At 38.8% G+C, this 20,627-nt stretch overlaps 1 protein-coding gene across 1 annotated transcript; it reads left to right on the top strand.

Moving 5' to 3' along the window:
• The first annotated feature begins 1,108 nt into the window (after window positions 1-1,108).
• Window positions 1,109-18,541, top strand: LOC131170429 (uncharacterized). Its single transcript, XM_058129470.1, has 2 exons — window positions 1,109-1,896; window positions 18,403-18,541. The coding sequence occupies exons 1-2, from the start codon at window positions 1,557-1,559 to the stop codon at window positions 18,447-18,449; spliced, it is 387 nt and encodes a 128-aa protein (XP_057985453.1). The 5' UTR covers window positions 1,109-1,556; the 3' UTR covers window positions 18,450-18,541.
• Window positions 18,542-20,627: the final 2,086 nt, after the last annotated feature.

Genomic DNA, 20,627 nt, shown 5'->3' with positions numbered 1-20,627 from the left:
TGTCATTTTGATATTTTGTAGCAGATTTGTATTTTCTCATATGTACTTGAACTCATGTAATATATTTTGATGTTTATGTAAATAATGAAAGTTATGACTATGAATGCAAGATTTGAGCATGTATTTATTGCTTGTATATGAGAAATGGATGTTGAGAAATGAAAAGGTTGTTGAAACACAATCGAAAAATTGTTCAAATCTTGATATTGAGTTTTGTGATGATATTGAAGTTGAGAATGAAAGAATTTGTTTATTGGAAGTGTTTTTAACAGTTAGAAGAACGGTTTTCTCCATTTTTAACCGGTACTCCGCCGGATTTTCTTTAAAATTTTCGGAACCTTAAATGAATAATACTTTTGATAAATGGCTTAAACAAATTGTATTTCATAAATTATATGCAAAAGTATGATATAAATTAATTGAGGAATATTAGAGTGTGTCGGTACACCGTGTGGCATTACTTACTCGGGTATACTGTACACGGGTAAGGGGTGTCACATTTAGTGGTATCAGAGCACGGTTTAGGCGTTTCTGGGCCTAGATTGAGTCCATACCATGCATTGCATTTGTAAGAGTCGAGGTGACACTAACGCAGATCTGTTTATCTTTCTTATTTTGAATAGGATATGGATCCTTCATCTCAAAGAGCCGTTGAGGAGGAAGTGGAGAGTCATGCTCCACCTGCAGCAGCTGAGACTGGGGGCATGAGAGAATCTGCTCCACCAGCTCGGCGAGCTCGGCCTCCACAGGCCATGTTCCAACAAATGGCCGACTTCTTTAGACAGATGGCTGGGGTAATGCCATCACCACCACCACCACCACCAGCTCCACAGCAAAAATCACACTTGGAGAGACTAAGAAAGTTTGGAGCTGTGGACTTCTATGGCAAGAGAGAAGATGACTCTGTGGCAGCCGAGAATTGGTTGAACAGAATGGGCAGAGTCTTAAAACAACTCCATCGCACCCAGCGTAACTTAGAAGTCTTTGTATCCTTGTTACAAGACGATGCCTATGAATGGTGGGACACTGTGTCCAGTGAAGTGCAGCCAAAAGCTGTAACTTGGGATTTCTTTCTCTCTGAGTTCAAGAAGAAGTATGTGGGTACTGTATATCTGGAAGAGAGAAGAAGAGAATTTATTAACCTGAGGCAGAGACAATTGTCAGTGGCTGAGTATGAGAAAGAATTCGTCCGATTAAGCCGCTACGGAAGGGAGATAGTCCCAAATGAAGCTGAAAGATGCAAGAGATTTGAAGAGGGACTAAATGACAACATCAAGATCCAGCTCACTGCCTTGGGAATCACAGAATTTACCAAGTTAGTGGAAGCTGCCATAAAGGTTGAAAAAGTGAGAATTAGTGAGTGGACTAGAAGAGAGAGACAGCAGAAGAGGGGACCGGGTCAGTCGAGTTCAGCTCCTGCATCAGGGAAGAAGTTCAAGGGTCCTCCTGCACAAAGTTCTGCTCAGCCACAGGGCCAGGGTCAGTCTTAGGTGCCCAGGCTACAGTTCACCCCTAGGAGAGGACAGTCCACACCATCAGTGGGCAGCTCTCCAGGGATGGGGTTCAGGGGACCAGCCCCAACATCTTCTGCATGTCCACACTGTCAGAAATGGCACAAGGGGGAATGTTGGAGAGTGACTGGTGCTTGCTTGAGATGTGGGTCGATAGAACATCAACTTAGGAACTGCCCACGCAGAACTACTACAGCTGCTCCGACACAAGTAGACAGACCTGCTCCTGCACCACCAAGGGGTAGAAGGTCTGGTAAATCCGAAGCTGTGGGACCATCTCAGAGGCCTACATCTGAGCCAGCAGAGAGGCCAGATAACAGACCACCTGCCAGAAATTATGCCTTGAGAGCTCAGGAGGAACAAGATGCCCCGGACGTCATCAGGGGTACGTTCTCCCTCTACACTACACCTGTGCATGCATTGGTGGATCCAGGATCCACTCATTCTTACATTTGCATCAACCTACCCGTAGAAAGGGGGATATTGGTAGGGGAGAGTGACCAAGACATTCTGGTCACTAATCCATTGGGCCACAGTGTGGTAGTGAACAAAGTATACAAGGGTTGCCGGTTGAGGATTCAGGGGTATGAATTCTTGGCAGACCTAATTGAGTTGCCCTTCCATGAGTTTGACGTGATTTTGGGAATGGACTGGTTGTCACGTCACGAGCAATGGTTGATTGCAAATTGAAGAGAATTTCTTTGAAAACCCACGAGGGTAATGAGATCACGATTGTGGGGAAAGGGATGATTTCTTGTCCAATGTCATCTCACCACGATTGCAAGAAGAATGATGAGAAAAGGTGTGAAGCCTACCTAGCACATGTGGTGGATACTAGGCGAGCTAAGCCAAACCCGAGTGACATACCCACGTGAGAGACTTCCCAGGTATTTCTGAAGAATTACAGTTTGCCACCGAAAGGGAAGTTGAATTTGCTATTGAGACAACTGCACAAAGACCCATTTCCATTGCTCCTTATAGGATGGCACCCACTGAATTGAGGGAGTTGAAAACTCAGTTGCAAGAGTTGCTAGATAAGGGTTTTATACGCCCCAGTGTGTCACCATGGGGAGCTCCAGTGCTGTTTGTGAAAAAGAAGGATGGGACTTTGAGACTATGCATCGATTACCGGCAGTTGAATAAAGTGGTATGAAGAACAAATATCCGTTGCCTAGAATTGATGATCTGTTTGATCACCAAGGAGCAGGAGTATTTTCTAAGATTGATCTCGGTCGAGGTATCATCACCGAGGGTGAAAGATGTAGATGTGCCCAAGATCGCATTCAGACCGGTATGGGCATTATGAGTTTCTGGTGATGCCCTTTGGCTTAACAAATGCACCAGCGGCATTCATGGACCTTATGAACCGTATCTTCCATCCACACTTAGATCGGTTCGTAGTGGTCTTTATTGATGATATTTTGGTGTATTCCAAGACCAGGGAAGAACATGATGAGCATTTGAGGATTGTTCTGCAAACCCTGAGAGGAAAGAAGCTGTATGCTAAGTTGTCCAAGTGTGACTTTTGGCTGAATGAGATTGCATTCCTTGGACACATAGTGTCAGCTGATGGGATTAGGGTGGATCATAAGAAAATAGAAGCAGTGATGGAATGGAAGCCTCCCAGAAATACAACTGAGGTCAGAAGCTTCTTGGGGCTAGCTGGGTATTACAGAAGATTTGTGAAGGGATTTTCCCTAATAGCTGCTCTAATGACCAAGTTTGTCACACCCTACCCCTCTGTAAGGCATAACATGATCCCATAGTATACCTAATGAATTACCAACTCCGTCTACTGATAATCCATTAAATACACTACGAGGGATTTTAAAAACTTTTCTTACCTCTTTTACAGTGGTGAGCACTATTTACAGGTGTTAAAGACTTTGGTGAACTGAAGTGAAACAACTAACTCATTTGGTTTATTTGGAATTTCTGTAAAAATTTTGGCAGAGTGCCATCTGTATTTTGGACAAAACAGTTCTTCAGAAAACCTGTAAAAAGCGCTTCAATAATTTTCCAAATCTCAACTTCAATACATTTCTCAACACAACAATTTATCAACTCAATTCCATAGAAATTTTTCAAAGTTTGAGATAAGGAAATATAATACAATTTTTACAAGTCAAATAACTCATAATTAATTTACAACTTCAAGGTACAATTTGAATTTGCAACTGCTCAAAACCAAAAACAAAATATACATACAGTGAATATACATTACATTACAAAATACAAAATGCGGTATACTCACTATACCCAAAAATCTCTCGCTGGCGGTACTAGCAGCCTAGTCTGCTGCCCTATCTGTCTGTCTACCTGCGACAGCAATAAAAAGCTATCGCTGAGACAATGTCTCAGTGGTGCACAACATTAACCAAATACAAATTTTAAATCACAATTCATAAATCATATCAATAGTGGATACTTAAAACCATAGTTAAATTCAAGACAATGAATGTCATAAGGAATTTAAACTCCAATTCACAAATTATCAAAATTCATAATAACACAATTTAGTCAAATAGTTTAAGAATACCGTATTGCCAATTCATGCACAATTTGATCAAATAACTGAATAATATCGTTTTGTAAATCAATAACACAATTCGATCAAATAATTGAATAATATCGTTTTGCAAATCAATAACACAATTCGATCAAATAATTGAATAATATCGTTTTGCAAATCAATAACACAATTCGATCAAATAATTGAATAATATCGTTTTGCAAATCAATAACACAATTCGATCAAATAATTGAACAATACAATGTTGCCAATCAATAACACAATTTAGGTCATGACACACATTTTTCCATATATGCCGTGTTGTACACCACGACAAGACATACTCACCCCATTAATCGAAATCAATGAGGGAGGGAGCTAGCTATATAACGAGTACTCATCCATACTCACCTCAGACTGGGAAGTCAAAGAGGGAGGAACATAATCATACTCACCCCAGACTGATAAGTCAAAGAGGGAGGAATAATCACACTCACCCCATTAATGGAGGAGGAACATAGTATCAGTGTCATGCCAATTGTGAGTCAAAACAATTCCAAACATTTTATTCAATGATCCGTAAGAATCAAATAAATTTCCAAAGTTATAATTTCATTCACAAAATGGCAACATAATTCGTAATTCACTTCAATTTCCACAAAACCATTTACATGTCATTTCAATCAATAAGTATCCATCAATATCATTCAAACAATTTTTCACAGTTTCAAACCATTCACAATGTTTTTCAATCAATAAGTGTCCATCAAACACATTTCCACAATTTAAAACAATAATATACAAATAGTCAATATTTATTTCAATTGAAAATAATTCAAAAGAAACAGTTGTTGTGCACAAACCTCTGATATTTGTCTCCTGGTCCTGACTCAGTATTTCTTTCCCTTTTGCTGAGTCCTTGTTAACTGAGAAACACAATTCGAAGTGTTTCAGTACCAAATTAAATTGTCTCTATCGATGGTGTTTGGTAAATAATGCACTGAACTCAATTATTCACTTAATCACCTAATATACCGACCCTCGTTGCGTTTTAGGTAAATTAGGTTTTAGTGTCGTTAATATGTCACATTCGATAGGGTTTTAGGTTTGGTACGTTTTACCAAACTCGTTTCCTTGTTTAGTGCATTTTAATGCAACTTGCTGGATTCCGGGATACTGGTTTGACCTAGCCGGACGGCCTAGTTCCCTCGGTTTTTGGGTTTCGGTCAAAACTACAAACTTGTAGATCTATGTCTTATTGCACGCGGGGCAAAATTTTAGGTCAATCCGAGTTAAGTAGACCAAGTTATGGTCACTATACTACTGCTGGTCAAATGGCACCAATTTAGGTCAATTTTAGGTCAATTTGGTCAACTCTGGTTCGGCCAGTTTTTGGACCCGAACTTGTGCAAGTTGTTTGACTTGCTTATGATCATTTCTGGGTTTTGGTGTCTTCATAAGACTTGTAGGTATGGGTCTTAACTATTCATGGTTAAAATTTCAGGTCAATTGGACCTGTTTTGAGTGAGTTATGGCCTAAACACTCACTTCTGCCCAAATGGTCAGTTTTTAGGTCTCAAGTGTACCTAATCCGAATTGGTCATTTTCTTAGGTCACCTTGCAAGCAGAATTTTGGTATGTTTTCTCAATGAAAGTTGGCACATTTTGTGCCTAGTTTCACCTCCAATTGGTCTCATACCAATTGAGGTTACACATTTAAACTTATTGGTCTATTTGCACACTGTCCTCTATATATCTTTCAAACCCCAATTCAAACACACATTTAACTTGCTCTACTTTAAATCCCCATACCCAATTCTGATTTTATACCATTCCATATTCATTTATCACTTCTTACTATGGTCAATTTGGACAGAATACAAACATTCTCAATACATCAAATACAACCCTAAACCACAAAGTCCAAATTTAGCAATATATGTACATAAATACACCTAATCATTACATATAATCTCCACTACTAATTTACATATACATTCATCAATTCTTCTATGTCAACATTCTGCCAACACTTCCATCAATACATACAATTATTCAAGGGTTCTCAAGCTGCTGAAAATTGTTCTTCAACATCAAAGTGCCCTACAATTTACCAATTCTCATCCAAGTACATAAATCACCATATATATGTGAAATAATCCTCTAGGATATTAAATCACCATGATCAACATTATTTCTCATCAATTATATGCATAAATATCTCATCAAAAACGTGACTCCATGGCTGTCCAAAATGAAAACAACAATAACTCTTCAAACTCAAAATTTTCCTTCACAAAACCAACACCCATAACATGCACACAAAACTTAACAAAGCTATCTTCAAAATTATGAACTTACCTTATGCTTGGAGCTTGTTAAACCTTGCTTAAACTTCTCAAATTTAGTATCAAACTCTTCCTTGTGATGAGTAGACAAAGTTTCATGAAGGAACCTAAGAGATTGGAGTTGAAAATGGAGAGTTAAGAGAGCTTGCATGAAAAATGGCCATGGTGTTTCCTCTCAACTTCATTCACGGCAATGTTGAGATAACTTTGAGGAAGATGAAGTTCAGCTGATTTAGTGGAGTTACAGCTGCCCTATTATATGTTTATTTTATGCATTAGTGGTCCACTCACAATTTTAATCATATTTTAAGCTAAACTTTCATTTAATCCCACATTAAACCCCTGATTTTAGCTATTTACTTTAGGTACCACCAAATTAATTTTTCATTTTATTTTCTAAGTGTAATATTATTTATTTTTAATGGACATTTAGGTCAAAAGAAACTTCGGGGTGTCAAATGACCATAATGCCCCTGTTCGGGTTACGTTCCCGATTTTTCGATAACACCGGGTTTTGTCTGTTTTTCGATTTCTCACTTTTCTTTGTACTAATTATTTAATTTTTCATTTATCTTTCTAATGATATTTATTCTTCAATAAGGGTCTATTTAAGTCCTAAAAATGTTTTCCAGGGTTCCCATGATCCGAGCTAGTCAACGGTCCACGCCGTGACTTCCTGGTCTGATCACCATCGCTAGGTTTCCCGGCTCGTTTAACTTGATCATATTTCTTTGCTATCATTTTTCCTTTGTTTTTCTTGTACTTTCTTTTCTTGTATTTCATTATTTTATGTCTCCTCACTCTCATTGAAGTGTGGTTCTAGGCATCCTAGCTGTCCAGGACAAAGCGGTCAACTGGAGCAATGAACGCACTACCGAACTTAGGGGTGTTACAATTCTCCCCCCCTTAAATAAATTTCGTCCACGAAATTTTACCCAATAGCTATCTTACAATAGTCATACATTTATTTTCTCCTGTCTATATGATCGTATAATCTTCTTTTCCTCAAATTTTTATAAGACTTTTAACAATCTAATACCACGTTTAATTTGTTTGTATAATACTAATCTCCTCTTACTATTGTGTTGTCTAATATTTCGGTTCACGTTCCTTCTTGAATGACCCTTGAGGTCATGTTAGAACCATTCATCAGTCATTGGTCCTCTGACCATTCTAGTCCATAGTCTTCCTCACATTTGTAATATTTCTTTGTTACACATGAATCAACTGTTCAATTCTCTACTTTCATAACTCTTTTTATCTGTCAATATTCTATAACTTACTTCCTTTTGTACTGAACTATAACCTTTTGATATTTTAACTTTTGAGTTTTAGATCCCTAAGTAGGATTTTTAAACTTATTTTTAACAATTAAATTCTGTCATGGCATAACTATACCAAAACAGATGCCGTTGGCAACTATTCTTATCTAGGTGTACTATCGGGTGATGCGTAGCTCTACACAATAATCTCAAGTCGATCAGTGTCTGCGACTACGGTATAAACATCAAGAACATTGCATAGTTACTACGATACATCCCAATAGATCAAACTTTGTTATCTTTTATTCTTTTTGAATTCACTGATATTCGAATCTTATTCTGATTACAATATCCATTAGCAATTTCTAACAGTAACCTCCTTACCCTCATCTAGAGCAATTCCATTACTGCATCTTACTTTTACGTCCTCTTGCCTTACATTAAGTAGGCTCGCCAATTAACTTTATAATTTATGGTGTGTTAGAAAATACTTTTCGCCGATAAACTCTTTCAAAACTAATTTCACTTATTATCACAATCCTTATCTTAAGGGCTAATCACTAATGCGTCAAAATTTATTCCCCTGTAAAGGAATAACAACAGAACATATAGTTCTAACACTAACGTAAAAATATGCAAATTCCAGGTCAAACAATACATATATATATCTTAGTTGCTAATTGAGAAAGTACCAGCAATGATGTCAAAAGTCTCAGTCTCTTTTCTGTCGTATAGCGTGTACTCTAGTTGAAGCATCACCCTGTTTTGGCTGATTCACAGTAGTCTGACTTCTAGGTGTACTACCCCTACCTCTACCTTTGCCTCTACTAACTGATGGTGAACTATTTGGGGTAGAAACTTGGGTTGATCCCTTTGGTGTAGTAAATGATCGAGCGACTGGATTTACACAATCCCTAGCAAAATGACCAGTCTCTCCACAGTTAAAGCATGCTCCTACGGCTTTATAACATAGCCCACTATGTGGTTTACCACAAGTTTCACAAAGTCGATCTGACAGCGTATTTCTGGGTTTCTGTTGAGTTTCTTTGATCGGATCGAGGTGGTTTCTGTCCAAAAATCTATTTCTCTAGGACTTCTTACTATCTCTGTCGTATCCCCAATGTTTTCCTCTTTCCAGAGGACCACTAGAACTCTGTTCTCTTGACTTTCCCTCTTTTTCTGTCTTCTCCGATTTCTTTTCTCGGGGCCACTTGATTCAATTCTTTCTAATTCTAGTGCTTGAGAAATAAGTTCGAAGAAGTTGTTATGTTTGAATCCGACCACTTGTGTCGATACTAGGCTTTAAGCCGGTTTCAAACCTCTTACATCTCTCCCTGCTGGTAGAAATTAGACATACTGCATAATGGCTTCGGCGGGAAAATTCCCTTTCATACTCGACCACCGATCCCCTTTGTTTGGACTTAGGAATTCTTGCGACACGGTCTACATAAGCATTAGGGACATATTTTTGCCTGAATTCCCTGAGGAATTCATTCCATGTTAGCACTGTAGGTTCTACCAGACTGTGGGAATGGTTTTCCACCAATCATAAGCATCCCCCTGTAGCAAAGATACTGAGTACTCAAATCTGAGCTCCTCTGTGCAATGCAGTTTCTTGAATACCCTATCCATCCTCTCTAACCATTGTTCAGCTTCTAGAGGATCTACTGTCCCCTCAAACTCTGTAGCCCCATACTTCATCAATTTGTCATATTGTCTAGCAGAAGACTGTGGTTGTACCACTGGAGTCTGTATTGGGGCTTGAGTAGGCACATTACCATCCATTTGTTGGAACATTGCAGCCGTCTGCTGAGCGAACTGAGCAGAGAACTGCGGTACTGCAGGGGCTGGTGCTACTGAACCACTGACATTATGTAGGCATGGGGCATCCCCTTGCACCTCAGCCTCTATCGATTGATCGACTGAACGATCACCCTCTTCCATAATCAATTCGAGGATTTTAGACCTCCTGTACAATGATACAAGGAGATTTCCTCCCGTTAGTGCATTTTTATAATGTAATGTACTGTATGTATCAAATAATGATATTGAGCAGTTGTACTGTGAAGAAAGAATATTCAAATAACATGTGAAAACAGAATTTAAAAACTTTGCTCTGATACCACTAAAACATGTCACACCTACCCCTCTGTAAGGCATAACATGATCCCGTAGTATACCTAATGAATTACCAACTCCGTCTACTGATAATCCATTAAATACACTACAAGGGATTTTAAAAACTTTTCTTACCGATTTTACCGTGGTGAGCACTATTTACAGGTGTTAAAGACTTTGGTGAACTGAAGTGAAACAACTAACTCATTTGGTTTATTTGGAATTTCTGTAAAAATTTTGGCAGAGTGCCATCTGTATTTTGGACAAAACAGTTCTTCAGAAAACCTGTAAAAAGCGCTTCAATAATTTTCCAAATCTCAACTTCAATACATTTCTCAACACAACAATTTATCAACTCAATTCCATAGAAATTTTTCAAAGTTTGAGATAAGGAAATATAATACAATTTTTACAAGTCAAATAACTCATAATTAATTTACAACTTCAAGGTACAATTTGAATTTGCAACTGCTCAAAACCAAAAACAAAATATACATACAGTGAATATACATTACATTACAAAATACAAAATGCGGTATACTCACTATACCCAAAAATCTCTCGCTGGCGGTACTAGCAGCCTAGTCTGCTGCCCTATCTGTCTGTCTACCTGCGACAGCAATAAAAAGCTATCGCTGAGACAATGTCTCAGTGGTGCACAACATTAACCAAATACAAATTTTAAATCACAATTCATAAATCATATCAATAGTGGATACTTAAAACCATAGTTAAATTCAAGACAATGAATGTCATAAGGAATTTAAACTCCAATTCACAAATTATCAAAATTCATAATAACACAATTTAGTCAAATAGTTTAAGAATACCGTATTGCCAATTCATGCACAATTTGATCAAATAACTGAATAATACCTTTTTGCAAATCAATAACACAATTGATCAAATAACTGAATAATATCGTTTTGCAAATCAATAACACAATTCGATCAAATAATTGAATAATATCGTTTTGCAAATCAATAACACAATTCGATCAAATAATTGAATAATATCGTTTTGCAAATCAATAACACAATTCGATCAAATAATTGAATAATATCGTTTTGCAAATCAATAACACAATTCGATCAAATAATTGAACAATACAATGTTGCCAATCAATAACACAATTTAGGTCATGACACACATTTTTCCATATATGCCGTGTTGTACACCATGACAAGACATACTCACCCCATTAATCGAAATCAATGAGGGAGGGAGCTAGCTATATAACGAGTACTCATCCATACTCACCTCGGTGGGAAGTCAAAGAGGAGGAACATAATCATACTCACCCTGCATCGATAAGTCAAAGAGGGAGGAATAATCACACTCACCCCATTAATGGAGGAGGAACATAGTATCAGTGTCATGCCAATTGTGAGTCAAAACAATTCCAAACATTTTATTCAATGATCCGTAAGAATCAAATAAATTTCCAAAGTTATAATTTCATTCACAAAATGGCAACATAATTCGTAATTCACTTCAATTTCCACAAAAACCATTTCTGATTGCTTTTCAATCAATAAGTATCCATCAATATCATTCAAACAATTTTCACGATTTCAAACCATTAACAATGTTTTTCAATCAATAAGTGGCCAACAAACAACTTTCCACAATTTAGAACAATAATATAAAAATATACAATAATTATATCAAATCAAAATAATACAAAAGAAACAGTAGTTGTGCACAAACTCTGATATTTGTCTCTGGTCGACTCGATATTTCTTTCCCTTTTCTTTGAGTCCTTGTTAACTGAGAAACACAATTCGAAGTGTTTCAGTACCAAATTAAATTGTCTCTATCGATGGTGTTTGGTAAATAATGCACTGAACTCAATTATTCACTTAATCACCTAATATACCGACCCTCGTTGCGTTTTAGGTAAATTAGGTTTTAGTGTCGTTAATATGTCACATTCGATAGGGTTTTAGGTTTGGTATGTTTTGCCAAACTCGTTTCCTTGTTTAGTGCATTTTAATGCAACTTGCTGGATTCCGGGATACTGGTTTGACCTAGCCGGACGGCCTAGTTCCCTCGGTTTTCGGTTTTCGGTCAAAACTACAAACTTGTAGATCTATGTCTTATTGCACGCGGGGCAAAATTTTAGGTCAATCCGAGTTAAGTAGACCAAGTTATGGTTACTATACTACTGCTGGTCAAATGGCACCAATTTAGGTCAATTTTAGGTCAATTTGGTCAACTCTGGTTCGGCCAGTTTTTGGACCCGAACTTGTGCAAGTTGTTTGACTTGCTTATGGTCATTTATGGGTTTTGGTGTCTTCATAAGACTTGTAGGTATGGGTCTTAACTATTCATGGTTAAAACTTCAGGTCAATTGGACCTGTTTTGAGTGAGTTATGGCCTAAACACTCACTGCTGCCCAAATGGTCAGTTTTTAGGTCTCAAGTGTACCTAATCCGAATTGGTCATTTTCTTAGGTCACCTTGCAAGCAGAATTTTGGTATGTTTTCTCAATGAAAGTTGGCACATTTTGTGCCTAGTTTCACCTCCAATTGGTCTCATACCAATTGAGGTTACACATTTAAACTTATTGGTCTATTTGCACACTGTCCTCTATATATCTTTCAAACCCCAATTCAAACACACATTTAACTTGCTCTACTTTAAATCCCCATACCCAATTCTGATTTTATACCATTCCATATTCATTTATCACTTCTTACTATGGTCAATTTGGACAGAATACAAACATTCTCAATACATCAAATACAACCCTAAACCACAAAGTCCAAATTTAGCAATATATGTACATAAATACACCTAATCATTACATATAATCTCCACTACTAATTTACATATACATTCATCAATTCTTCTATGTCAACATTCTGCCAACACTTCCATCAATACATACAATTATTCAAGGGTTCTCAAGCTGCTGAAAATTGTTCTTCAACATCAAAGTGCCCTACAATTTACCAATTCTCATCCAAGTACATAAATCACCATATATATGTGAAATAATCCTCTAGGATATTAAATCACCATGATCAACATTATTTCTCATCAATTATATGCATAAATATCTCATCAAAAACGTGACTCCATGGCTGTCCAAAATGAAAACAACAATAACTCTTCAAACTCAAAATTTTCCTTCACAAAACCAACACCCATAACATGCACACAAAACTTAACAAAGCTATCTTCAAAATTATGAACTTACCTTATGCTTGGAGCTTGTTAAACCTTGCTTAAACTTCTCAAATTTAGTATCAAACTCTTCCTTGTGATGAGTAGACAAAGTTTCATGAAGGAACCTAAGAGATTGGAGTTGAAAATGGAGAGTTAAGAGAGCTTGCATGAAAAATGGCCATGGTGTTTCCTCTCACCTTCATTCACGGCAATGTTGAGATAACTTTGAGGAAGATGAAGTTCAGCTGATTTAGTGGAGTTACAGCTGCCCTATTATATGTTTATTTTATGCATTAGTGGTCCACTCACAATTTTAATCATATTTTAAGCTAAACATTCATTTAATCCCACATTAAACCCCTGATTTTAGCTATTTACTTTAGGTACCACCAAATTAATTTTTCATTTTATTTTCTAAGTGTAATATTATTTATTTTTAATGGACATTTAGGTCAAAAGAAACTTTGGGGTGTCAAATGACCATAATGCCCCTGTTCGGGTTACGTTCCCAATTTTTCGGTAACACCGGGTTTTGTCTGTTTTTCGATTTCTCCCTTTTCTTTGTACTAATTATTTAATTTTTCTTTTATCTTTCTAATGATATTTATTCTTCAATAAGGGTCTATTTAAGTCCTAAAAATGTTTTCCAGGGTTCCCCGCAGTCCAGGGCTAGTCAACAGTCCACGCCGTGACTTCCCGGTGCGGTCACCCATCGCTAGGTTTCCCGGCTCGTTTAACTTGATCACATTTCTTTGCTATCATTTTTCCTTTGTTTTTCTTGTACTTTCTTTTTTTGTATTTCATTATTTTATGTCTCCTCACTCTCATTGAAGTGTGGTTCTAGGCATCCTAGCTGTCCGGACAGCACTGGTCACTGGAACAGCAGAACGCACTACCGAACTTAGGGGTGTTACAAAGTTGTTACACAAGAATGTCAGATTTGACTGGAATGACAAGTGTCAGACCGGTTTTGAGAAGTTGAAGGCTATGTTGACAGAGGCACCAGTGTTAACACAGCCAGTGTCAGGAAAAGACTTTGTGGTCTACAGTGATGCCTCTCATAATGGGTTAGGGTGTGTGTTGATGCAAGAGGGGAAAGTGATCGCCTATGCTTCCAGACAGCTAAGGCCACATGAACAAAATTACCCTACCCATGATTTGGAGCTTGCAGCAATTATCTTCGCACTGAAGATATGGAGGCATTACTTGTATGGTGAAAAGTGCTACATTTACACAGACCACAAGAGCCTAAAATATTTGCCAACCCAGAAGGAGCTCAACCTTAGACAGAGGCGATGGATTGAGTTCCTGAAGGATTATGACTGTATAATTGACTACCATCCTGGGAAGGCAAATGTAGTTGTTGATGCCTTGAGCAGAAAATCCATGACAGCCTTGAGATCATTGAATGCCCGTCTATCTTTAGTTTGTGATGGAGCTATCTTGGCTGAGTTGCAAGCGAGGCCAAACACCTCTGACAGATTTTAGATGGGCAAAGCGGATGAGAAGCTAATGGCTATTATGAGCAAAATCCCGGAGGAAAAGCAAGCGACTATGAGGTGAAAGCGGATGGGTGTCAGATTACAAAGGAAGACTGTGTACGGATAATGGGGAATTGAAAGCGATATTCTAAAAGAGGCACACACCGGTGTATATGCTATGCACCGTGAAGTACAAAGATGTATCATGACCAAGCTTGATATTGGTGGCACAGTATGAAGAAGGACATAGCTGACTATGTGACTAGATTCTTGACATGTCAGCAAGTCAAGGCAGAACATCAAGTTCCATCGGGTTTGCTACAGCCTATACGCATACCTGAATGGAAATGGGATCGTGTGACAATGGATTTTGTAAGTGGTCTACCTCTCACCGGAAGAAACATGATGCGAGATGGGTGATAGTTGATAGATTGTGAAAGTCGACACACTTCTGCGATTAGGGTGACTACTCCTTTGGAGAAGTTAGCGATTGTATATCGGTGAGATAGTTAGATCGCATGGAATTCCACTTTCCATCATATCGGCCAGACCCAAGGTTTACATCGAGATTCTGGAAGAAGTTACATGAGTCCTTGGGTACACAACTCCATTTCAGCACAGCTTTCCATCCTCAGACGGATGGGCAATCAGAAAGAGTAATCCAGGTAAACAATTGAAACCCATGAAATTGATACAAATATTGAATTGAAATGATAACAATAACGTGAAATGCTTGTCGTCCTTGAGGATATCTTTGAGGAGTTGTGTCATTGAGTTTGAGGAAGTTGGGATAGATATCTTCCATCGCGTAATTTGCATACAACAATAGCTACCAAGCTAGTATCCAAATGGCCCCGTATGAAGCAATCGTATGGGAGAAAATATAGAACTCAGGTGTCTTTGGACTGAATTGGGAGAAGACAAGCGGTAGGGCCGGACACAGTGAAAGCAGTGAGAAAAAGTGAAAATAATCAAAGCCAACTTGAAGGTTGCCTCGCATGCATGTAAATCTTATGCCGACCTGAAGAGAAAAGAAATAGAATATGTGGTTGGCGACAAAGTGTTCCTCAAGGTGTCACCATGGAAGAAAGTGTTGAGGTTTGGAAGAAAAGGTAAGTTGAGCCCTAGGTTCATTGGCCCCTATGAAGTCATTGAACGTGTGGGTCCAGTGGCCTATAGGCTAGCTTTACCACAGTGGACAAGATCCACAATGTGTTCCATGTATCCATGCTCGTAAGATACCGCTCGGATCCTTCACATGTCATCTCCAGAGAAGAAATTGAAATACAGCCCGATTTGACATATGAAGAAGAACCTCTACGAATCCTAGCTCGGGAAGTAAAAGAATTGAGGAACAAGCAAATTCCATTGGTGAAAGTGCTTTGGAGGCACCACAACACCGAGGAGGCAACTTGGGAAAGTGAAGAGTCGATGAGGCAACAGTTCCCTCAACTGTTTGCATCAGTAAATTCGAGGACGAAATTTAAATTAGAGGAAGAGTTGTAACACCCTCCGATAACCACTCCGTACATCCTCTTGTTCGGTGACGGTGTCGGTCCGGACAGCTAGAACGTCGGAAAAATGTTTAAACTAAAGTCAGAACCCTAATTAACTCAAATATTAATAAGAAAAATTTAGTAAAAATTTTAGAAATAAAATACAACCCAGTCAAGCAGTAGGTGCCCAAGCGATGGGTCACCGGAGGGAAGTTGCGGTTCTCGCAACGAGGAGCCCTAGACCAGGGGGAAAAATTATAAAATAATTTTTGGGACTTCAGAGAAGGGTAATTGAGGTTCCCATGTCATTAGAATGCCAAGAAAATACCTAGAAAAATTTTTCAATCGGTACAGACGATTTTGACCCGTTAAGCCAAACGGAGGGCATTTTGGTCATTTCGCCTTCCGAGGTGATTTTTGGCCGACTTGTCCAGTTGAGTAAATAATTAATATAACATAAAATATGAATAAACATTACTAGAAATCAAATTGAAAATGAGTAGTGGAGAAAAGGAAAGAAAATGAGGAAAAAAGCTTAATTATGGCATCATGGTGATGTCATTAAGGTTATTTGGACCAATCACAATTTAACCACCCTTTGACTAACTAAATAAAAGACTAAATGAATACTAAATTTACCAAAATTTGCAGCAGCCCCACTTCATTTCCTAACTAGCAGAAACACACCTAGAAACCTCCATTGAAGTTCAAATAAGCAAGCTCAAATTCCTACCTTGTTTCACCCTAAAATCATAACCTAGCTTCACTAAAGTTTGTTCTAGTACCTTGCATGGTCTCTTGGCAGCCTAGAAGAAGGAAGAAATTGGAGTTTAGGGCTTTGGAAATTCTGCCCAAACAAGGTTAGTGCATATATGAAGTTTAAAACTCATTAGTTCCATGATCTATGCTTGTAATGAATGAAAAATTGTGAAATAATGAAACAAATCCATGTGTATCTCTACCAAAGAATTTAGGCAGCCCTATGGGAGATTGAGGTTGATTGTTTGATAAGCTTAGAATGGTTGGAAATCATGGTTAAAGTATTAATATGCATGGAGACTTAAGTAAGTATGTTAATCAAAGTGTATGAGTAATGAGTTTGGACATTAGGGTTGTGTAGGTGAAATTGTGACTTAGCTTAGGAAATGGTTAGAGAACTTTTTAATGGTCAATTAGTGACCATTTTAGGTAGGTTGACCCTAATTAGAACTGAAAAATGAGATGGTAAAGTAAAAGTATAAACTGCCCTATGGACAGCAGCATAGGGACTGAAATTTCAGTCCCTTTGCACTGCCATAACTTGGGCTGTGCTTGTCCGATTGATGTTTGGCCAATTGGACATGAAACTAGGCTTATAATGACACATTTTTGCTGAAGAAACCATGCCCAAAAGACCAAAGCAAAAGGGTCAAAACTCAGCCACAATCCGAAACCCTGAAACTGCCTCTGCAGAATTTGACCAAATGAATAGTAACTGTTCATTTGGCCATAAGTCACTGTAGATTTGGTCAATTGGTCTGAAATTTTTACAGCAACAAGTTAAGACATAGACAAACAACTTTCATGAAGGAACCTACCCCAAATTATGGCCAGAACCCATTCAACCAAGTGACTCAAGTCACTGTTCATGCACTGTAGATATGGTAAAATTCTGCAGACTGCATATCCGGACAGCCTGGGTTTTTGAGCCATATCTGGAGCTACAAAACTCCAAATGGAGTGATTCAAAAAAGGAAATTCAACTAGACAAAATAAGGAACAACTTTCATGTTTTACATTTCCTCAAATTCCAACAGTAACAGTGTCCAATGGAACAGTGAAGTTGACTCACCAAAACTGAAAAATCTGTTTGTGTTGAGTTACACTTTGGAATGGCAAAAACACTTAATGCTAACATGTTTTAAACACCAAATGTGGTATGTTGGGAGTGCCAAAGTTGATGTACACATTTTTATTCTAAAAGTCAACATTTTTGTTGACCAATGATGAATAGTAACACCAAAAAAGTTGAAATTCACAAATTGACGAATTTAAGAGTTTCAAATGCCCTAGTATACCTAACAAGATTGGTTTGGATAGTTTGGCATGCCAATAGGGTTCAGTTAGCAGTACTGCACATGGCAAAAATGCCATTCTGTGATTTCATGGCTTTTAGGCATTCTGACTTTGCATTGAGACTTGGCCTTGTGCCTGATATTATTCTGACTTGTTAGCTTACATTGCCTGCACCGAGATGCATATGTGACCGATGGTGTGACGGCCCGAGGTACTAGGTACCCAGTGCCAGTTTACCCGTTATCCAGTCCAGTCGTCTAGTGTAGGTTACTTGGGGCAACCAAATGAATAAAAGTGAACAAAGTTAATGAATTAATGAATATACCAAAATCAAACAAAGAAAGCATACACTTTGCATACACATTTATTTTCTTGCCAATTTCTTCTATTATATTATTGCACCACTAAGCATTATTGCTTAGCGCGTTGCTTTTGCCACGCGTAGGTACTGGAGATTCCGACCGTGAGCCCAGTAGACCACAGACTGGGTGAGTCCATCTGACAGTTCTGCTCAGTGTCCGTGTCACCTCACTACCTGCAGTGCATCGGTAGGGCACTAGGTGTCATTTTGTCATTTTGATATTTTGTAGCATATTTGTATTTTCTCATATGTACTTGAACTCATGTAATATATTTTGATGTTTATGTAAATAATGAAAGTTATGACTATGAATGCAAGATTTGAGCATGTATTTATTGCTTGTATATGAGAAATGGATGTTGAGAAATGAAAAGGTTGTTGAAACCTGAAACTGAAAAATTGTTCAAATCTTGATATTGAGTTTTGTGATGATATTGAAGTTGAGAATGAATGAATTTGTTTATTGGAAGTGTTTTTAACAGTTCAAGAACAGTTTTCTCCATTTTTAGCGGTACTCATGGATTTTCTTTAAAATTTTCGGAACCTTAAATGAATAATACTTTTGATAAATGGCTTAAACAAATTGTATTTCATAAATTATATGCAAAAGTATGATATAAATTAATTGAGGAATATTAGAGTGTGCCGGTACACCGTGTGGCATTACTTACTCGGGTATACTGTACACGGGTAAGGGGTGTCACATTTAGTGGTATCAGAGCACGGTTTAGGCGTTTCTGGGCCTAGATTGAGTCCATACCATGCATTGCATTTGTAAGAGTCGAGGTGACACTAACGCAGATCTGTTTATCTTTCTTATTTTGAATAGGATATGGATCCTTCATCTCAGAGAGCCGTTGAGGAGGAAGTGGAGAGTCATGCTCCACCTGCAGCAGCTGAGACTGGGGGCATGAGAGAATCTGCTCCACCCAGCTCGGTGAGCACTGCTCAGCCTCCACAGGCCATGTTCCAACAAATGGCCGACTTCTTTAGACAGATGGCTGGGGTAATGCCATCACCACCACCACCACCACCAGCTCCACAGCAGAAATCACACTTGGAGAGACTAAGAAAGTTTGGAGCTGTGGACTTCTATGGCAAGAGAGAAGATGACTCTGTGGCAGCCGAGAATTGGTTGAACAGAATGGGCAGAGTCTTAAAACAACTCCACTGCACCCCAGAGCAGAACTTAGAAGCTGCTGTATCCTTGTTACAAGACGATGCCTATGAATGGTGGGACACTGTGTCCAGTGAAGTGCAGCGGAAGTCAGAACTTGGGATTTCTTTCTCTGAGTTCAAGAAGAAGTATGTGGGTACTGTATATCCGGAAGAGAGAAGAAGAGAATTTATTAACTGAGGCGAGACAATTGTCGTGGTGAGTATGAGAAAGAATTCGTCCGATTAAGCCGCTACGGAAGGGAGATAGTCCCAAATGAAGCTGAAAGATGCAAGAGATTTGAAGAGGGACTAAATGACAACATCAAGATCCAGCTCACTGCCTTGGGAATCACAGAATTTACCAAGTTAGTGGAAGCTGCCATAAAGGTTGAAAAAGTGAGAATTAGTGAGTGGACTAGAAGAGAGAGACAGCAGAAGAGGGGACCGGGTCAGTCGAGTTCAGCTCCTGCATCAGGGAAGAAGTTCAAGGGTCCTCCTACACAAAGTTCAGCTCAGCCACAGGGCCAGGGTCAGTCTCAGGGGCCCAGGCTACAGTTCACCCCTAGGAGAGGACAGTCCACACCATCAGTGGACAGCTCTCCAGGGATGGGGTTCAGGGGACCAGCCCCAACATCTTCTGCATGTCCACACTGTCAGAAATGGCACAAGGGGGAATGTTGGAGAGTGACTGGTGCTTGCTTGAGATGTGGGTCGATAGAACATCAACTTAGGAACTGCCCAGGCAGAACTACTACAGCTGCTCCGACACAAGTAGACAGACCTGCTCCTGCACCACCAAGGGGTAGAAGGTCGGGTAAATCCGAAGCTGTGGGACCATCTCAGAGGCCTACATCTGAGCCAGCAGAGAGGCCAGATAACAGACCACCTGCCATAAATTATGCCTTGAGAGCTCAGGAGGAACAAGATGCCCCGGACGTCATCAGGGGTACGTTCTCCCTCTACACTACACCTGTGCATGCATTGGTGGATCCAGGATCCACTCATTCTTACATTTGCATCAACCTACCCGTAGAAAGGGGGATATTGGTAGGGGAGAGTGACCAAGACATTCTGGCCACTAATCCATTGGGCCACAGTGTGGTAGTGAACAAAGTATACAAGGGTTGCCCGTTGAGGATTCAGGGGTATGA

The sequence above is a fragment of the Hevea brasiliensis genome, chromosome 11 (assembly GCF_030052815.1).
Source record: "Hevea brasiliensis isolate MT/VB/25A 57/8 chromosome 11, ASM3005281v1, whole genome shotgun sequence".
In the NCBI taxonomy this organism is placed as follows: Eukaryota; Viridiplantae; Streptophyta; class Magnoliopsida; order Malpighiales; family Euphorbiaceae; genus Hevea; species Hevea brasiliensis.
The sequence above is the reverse complement of the archived record's forward strand: the minus strand, read 5'-3'. Positions and strand labels throughout refer to the sequence as shown.

Coding starts and splice junctions, on each gene's coding strand:
- LOC131170429 (XM_058129470.1), top strand. CDS start 1,557: ATGGGGTTCAGGGGACCAGCCCCAACATCTTCTGCATGTCCACACTGT. Junction 1,897..18,402: donor TGCCCCGGACGTCATCAGGG/GTACGTTCTCCC, acceptor TGCCACGCGTAG/GTACTGGAGATTCCGACCGT.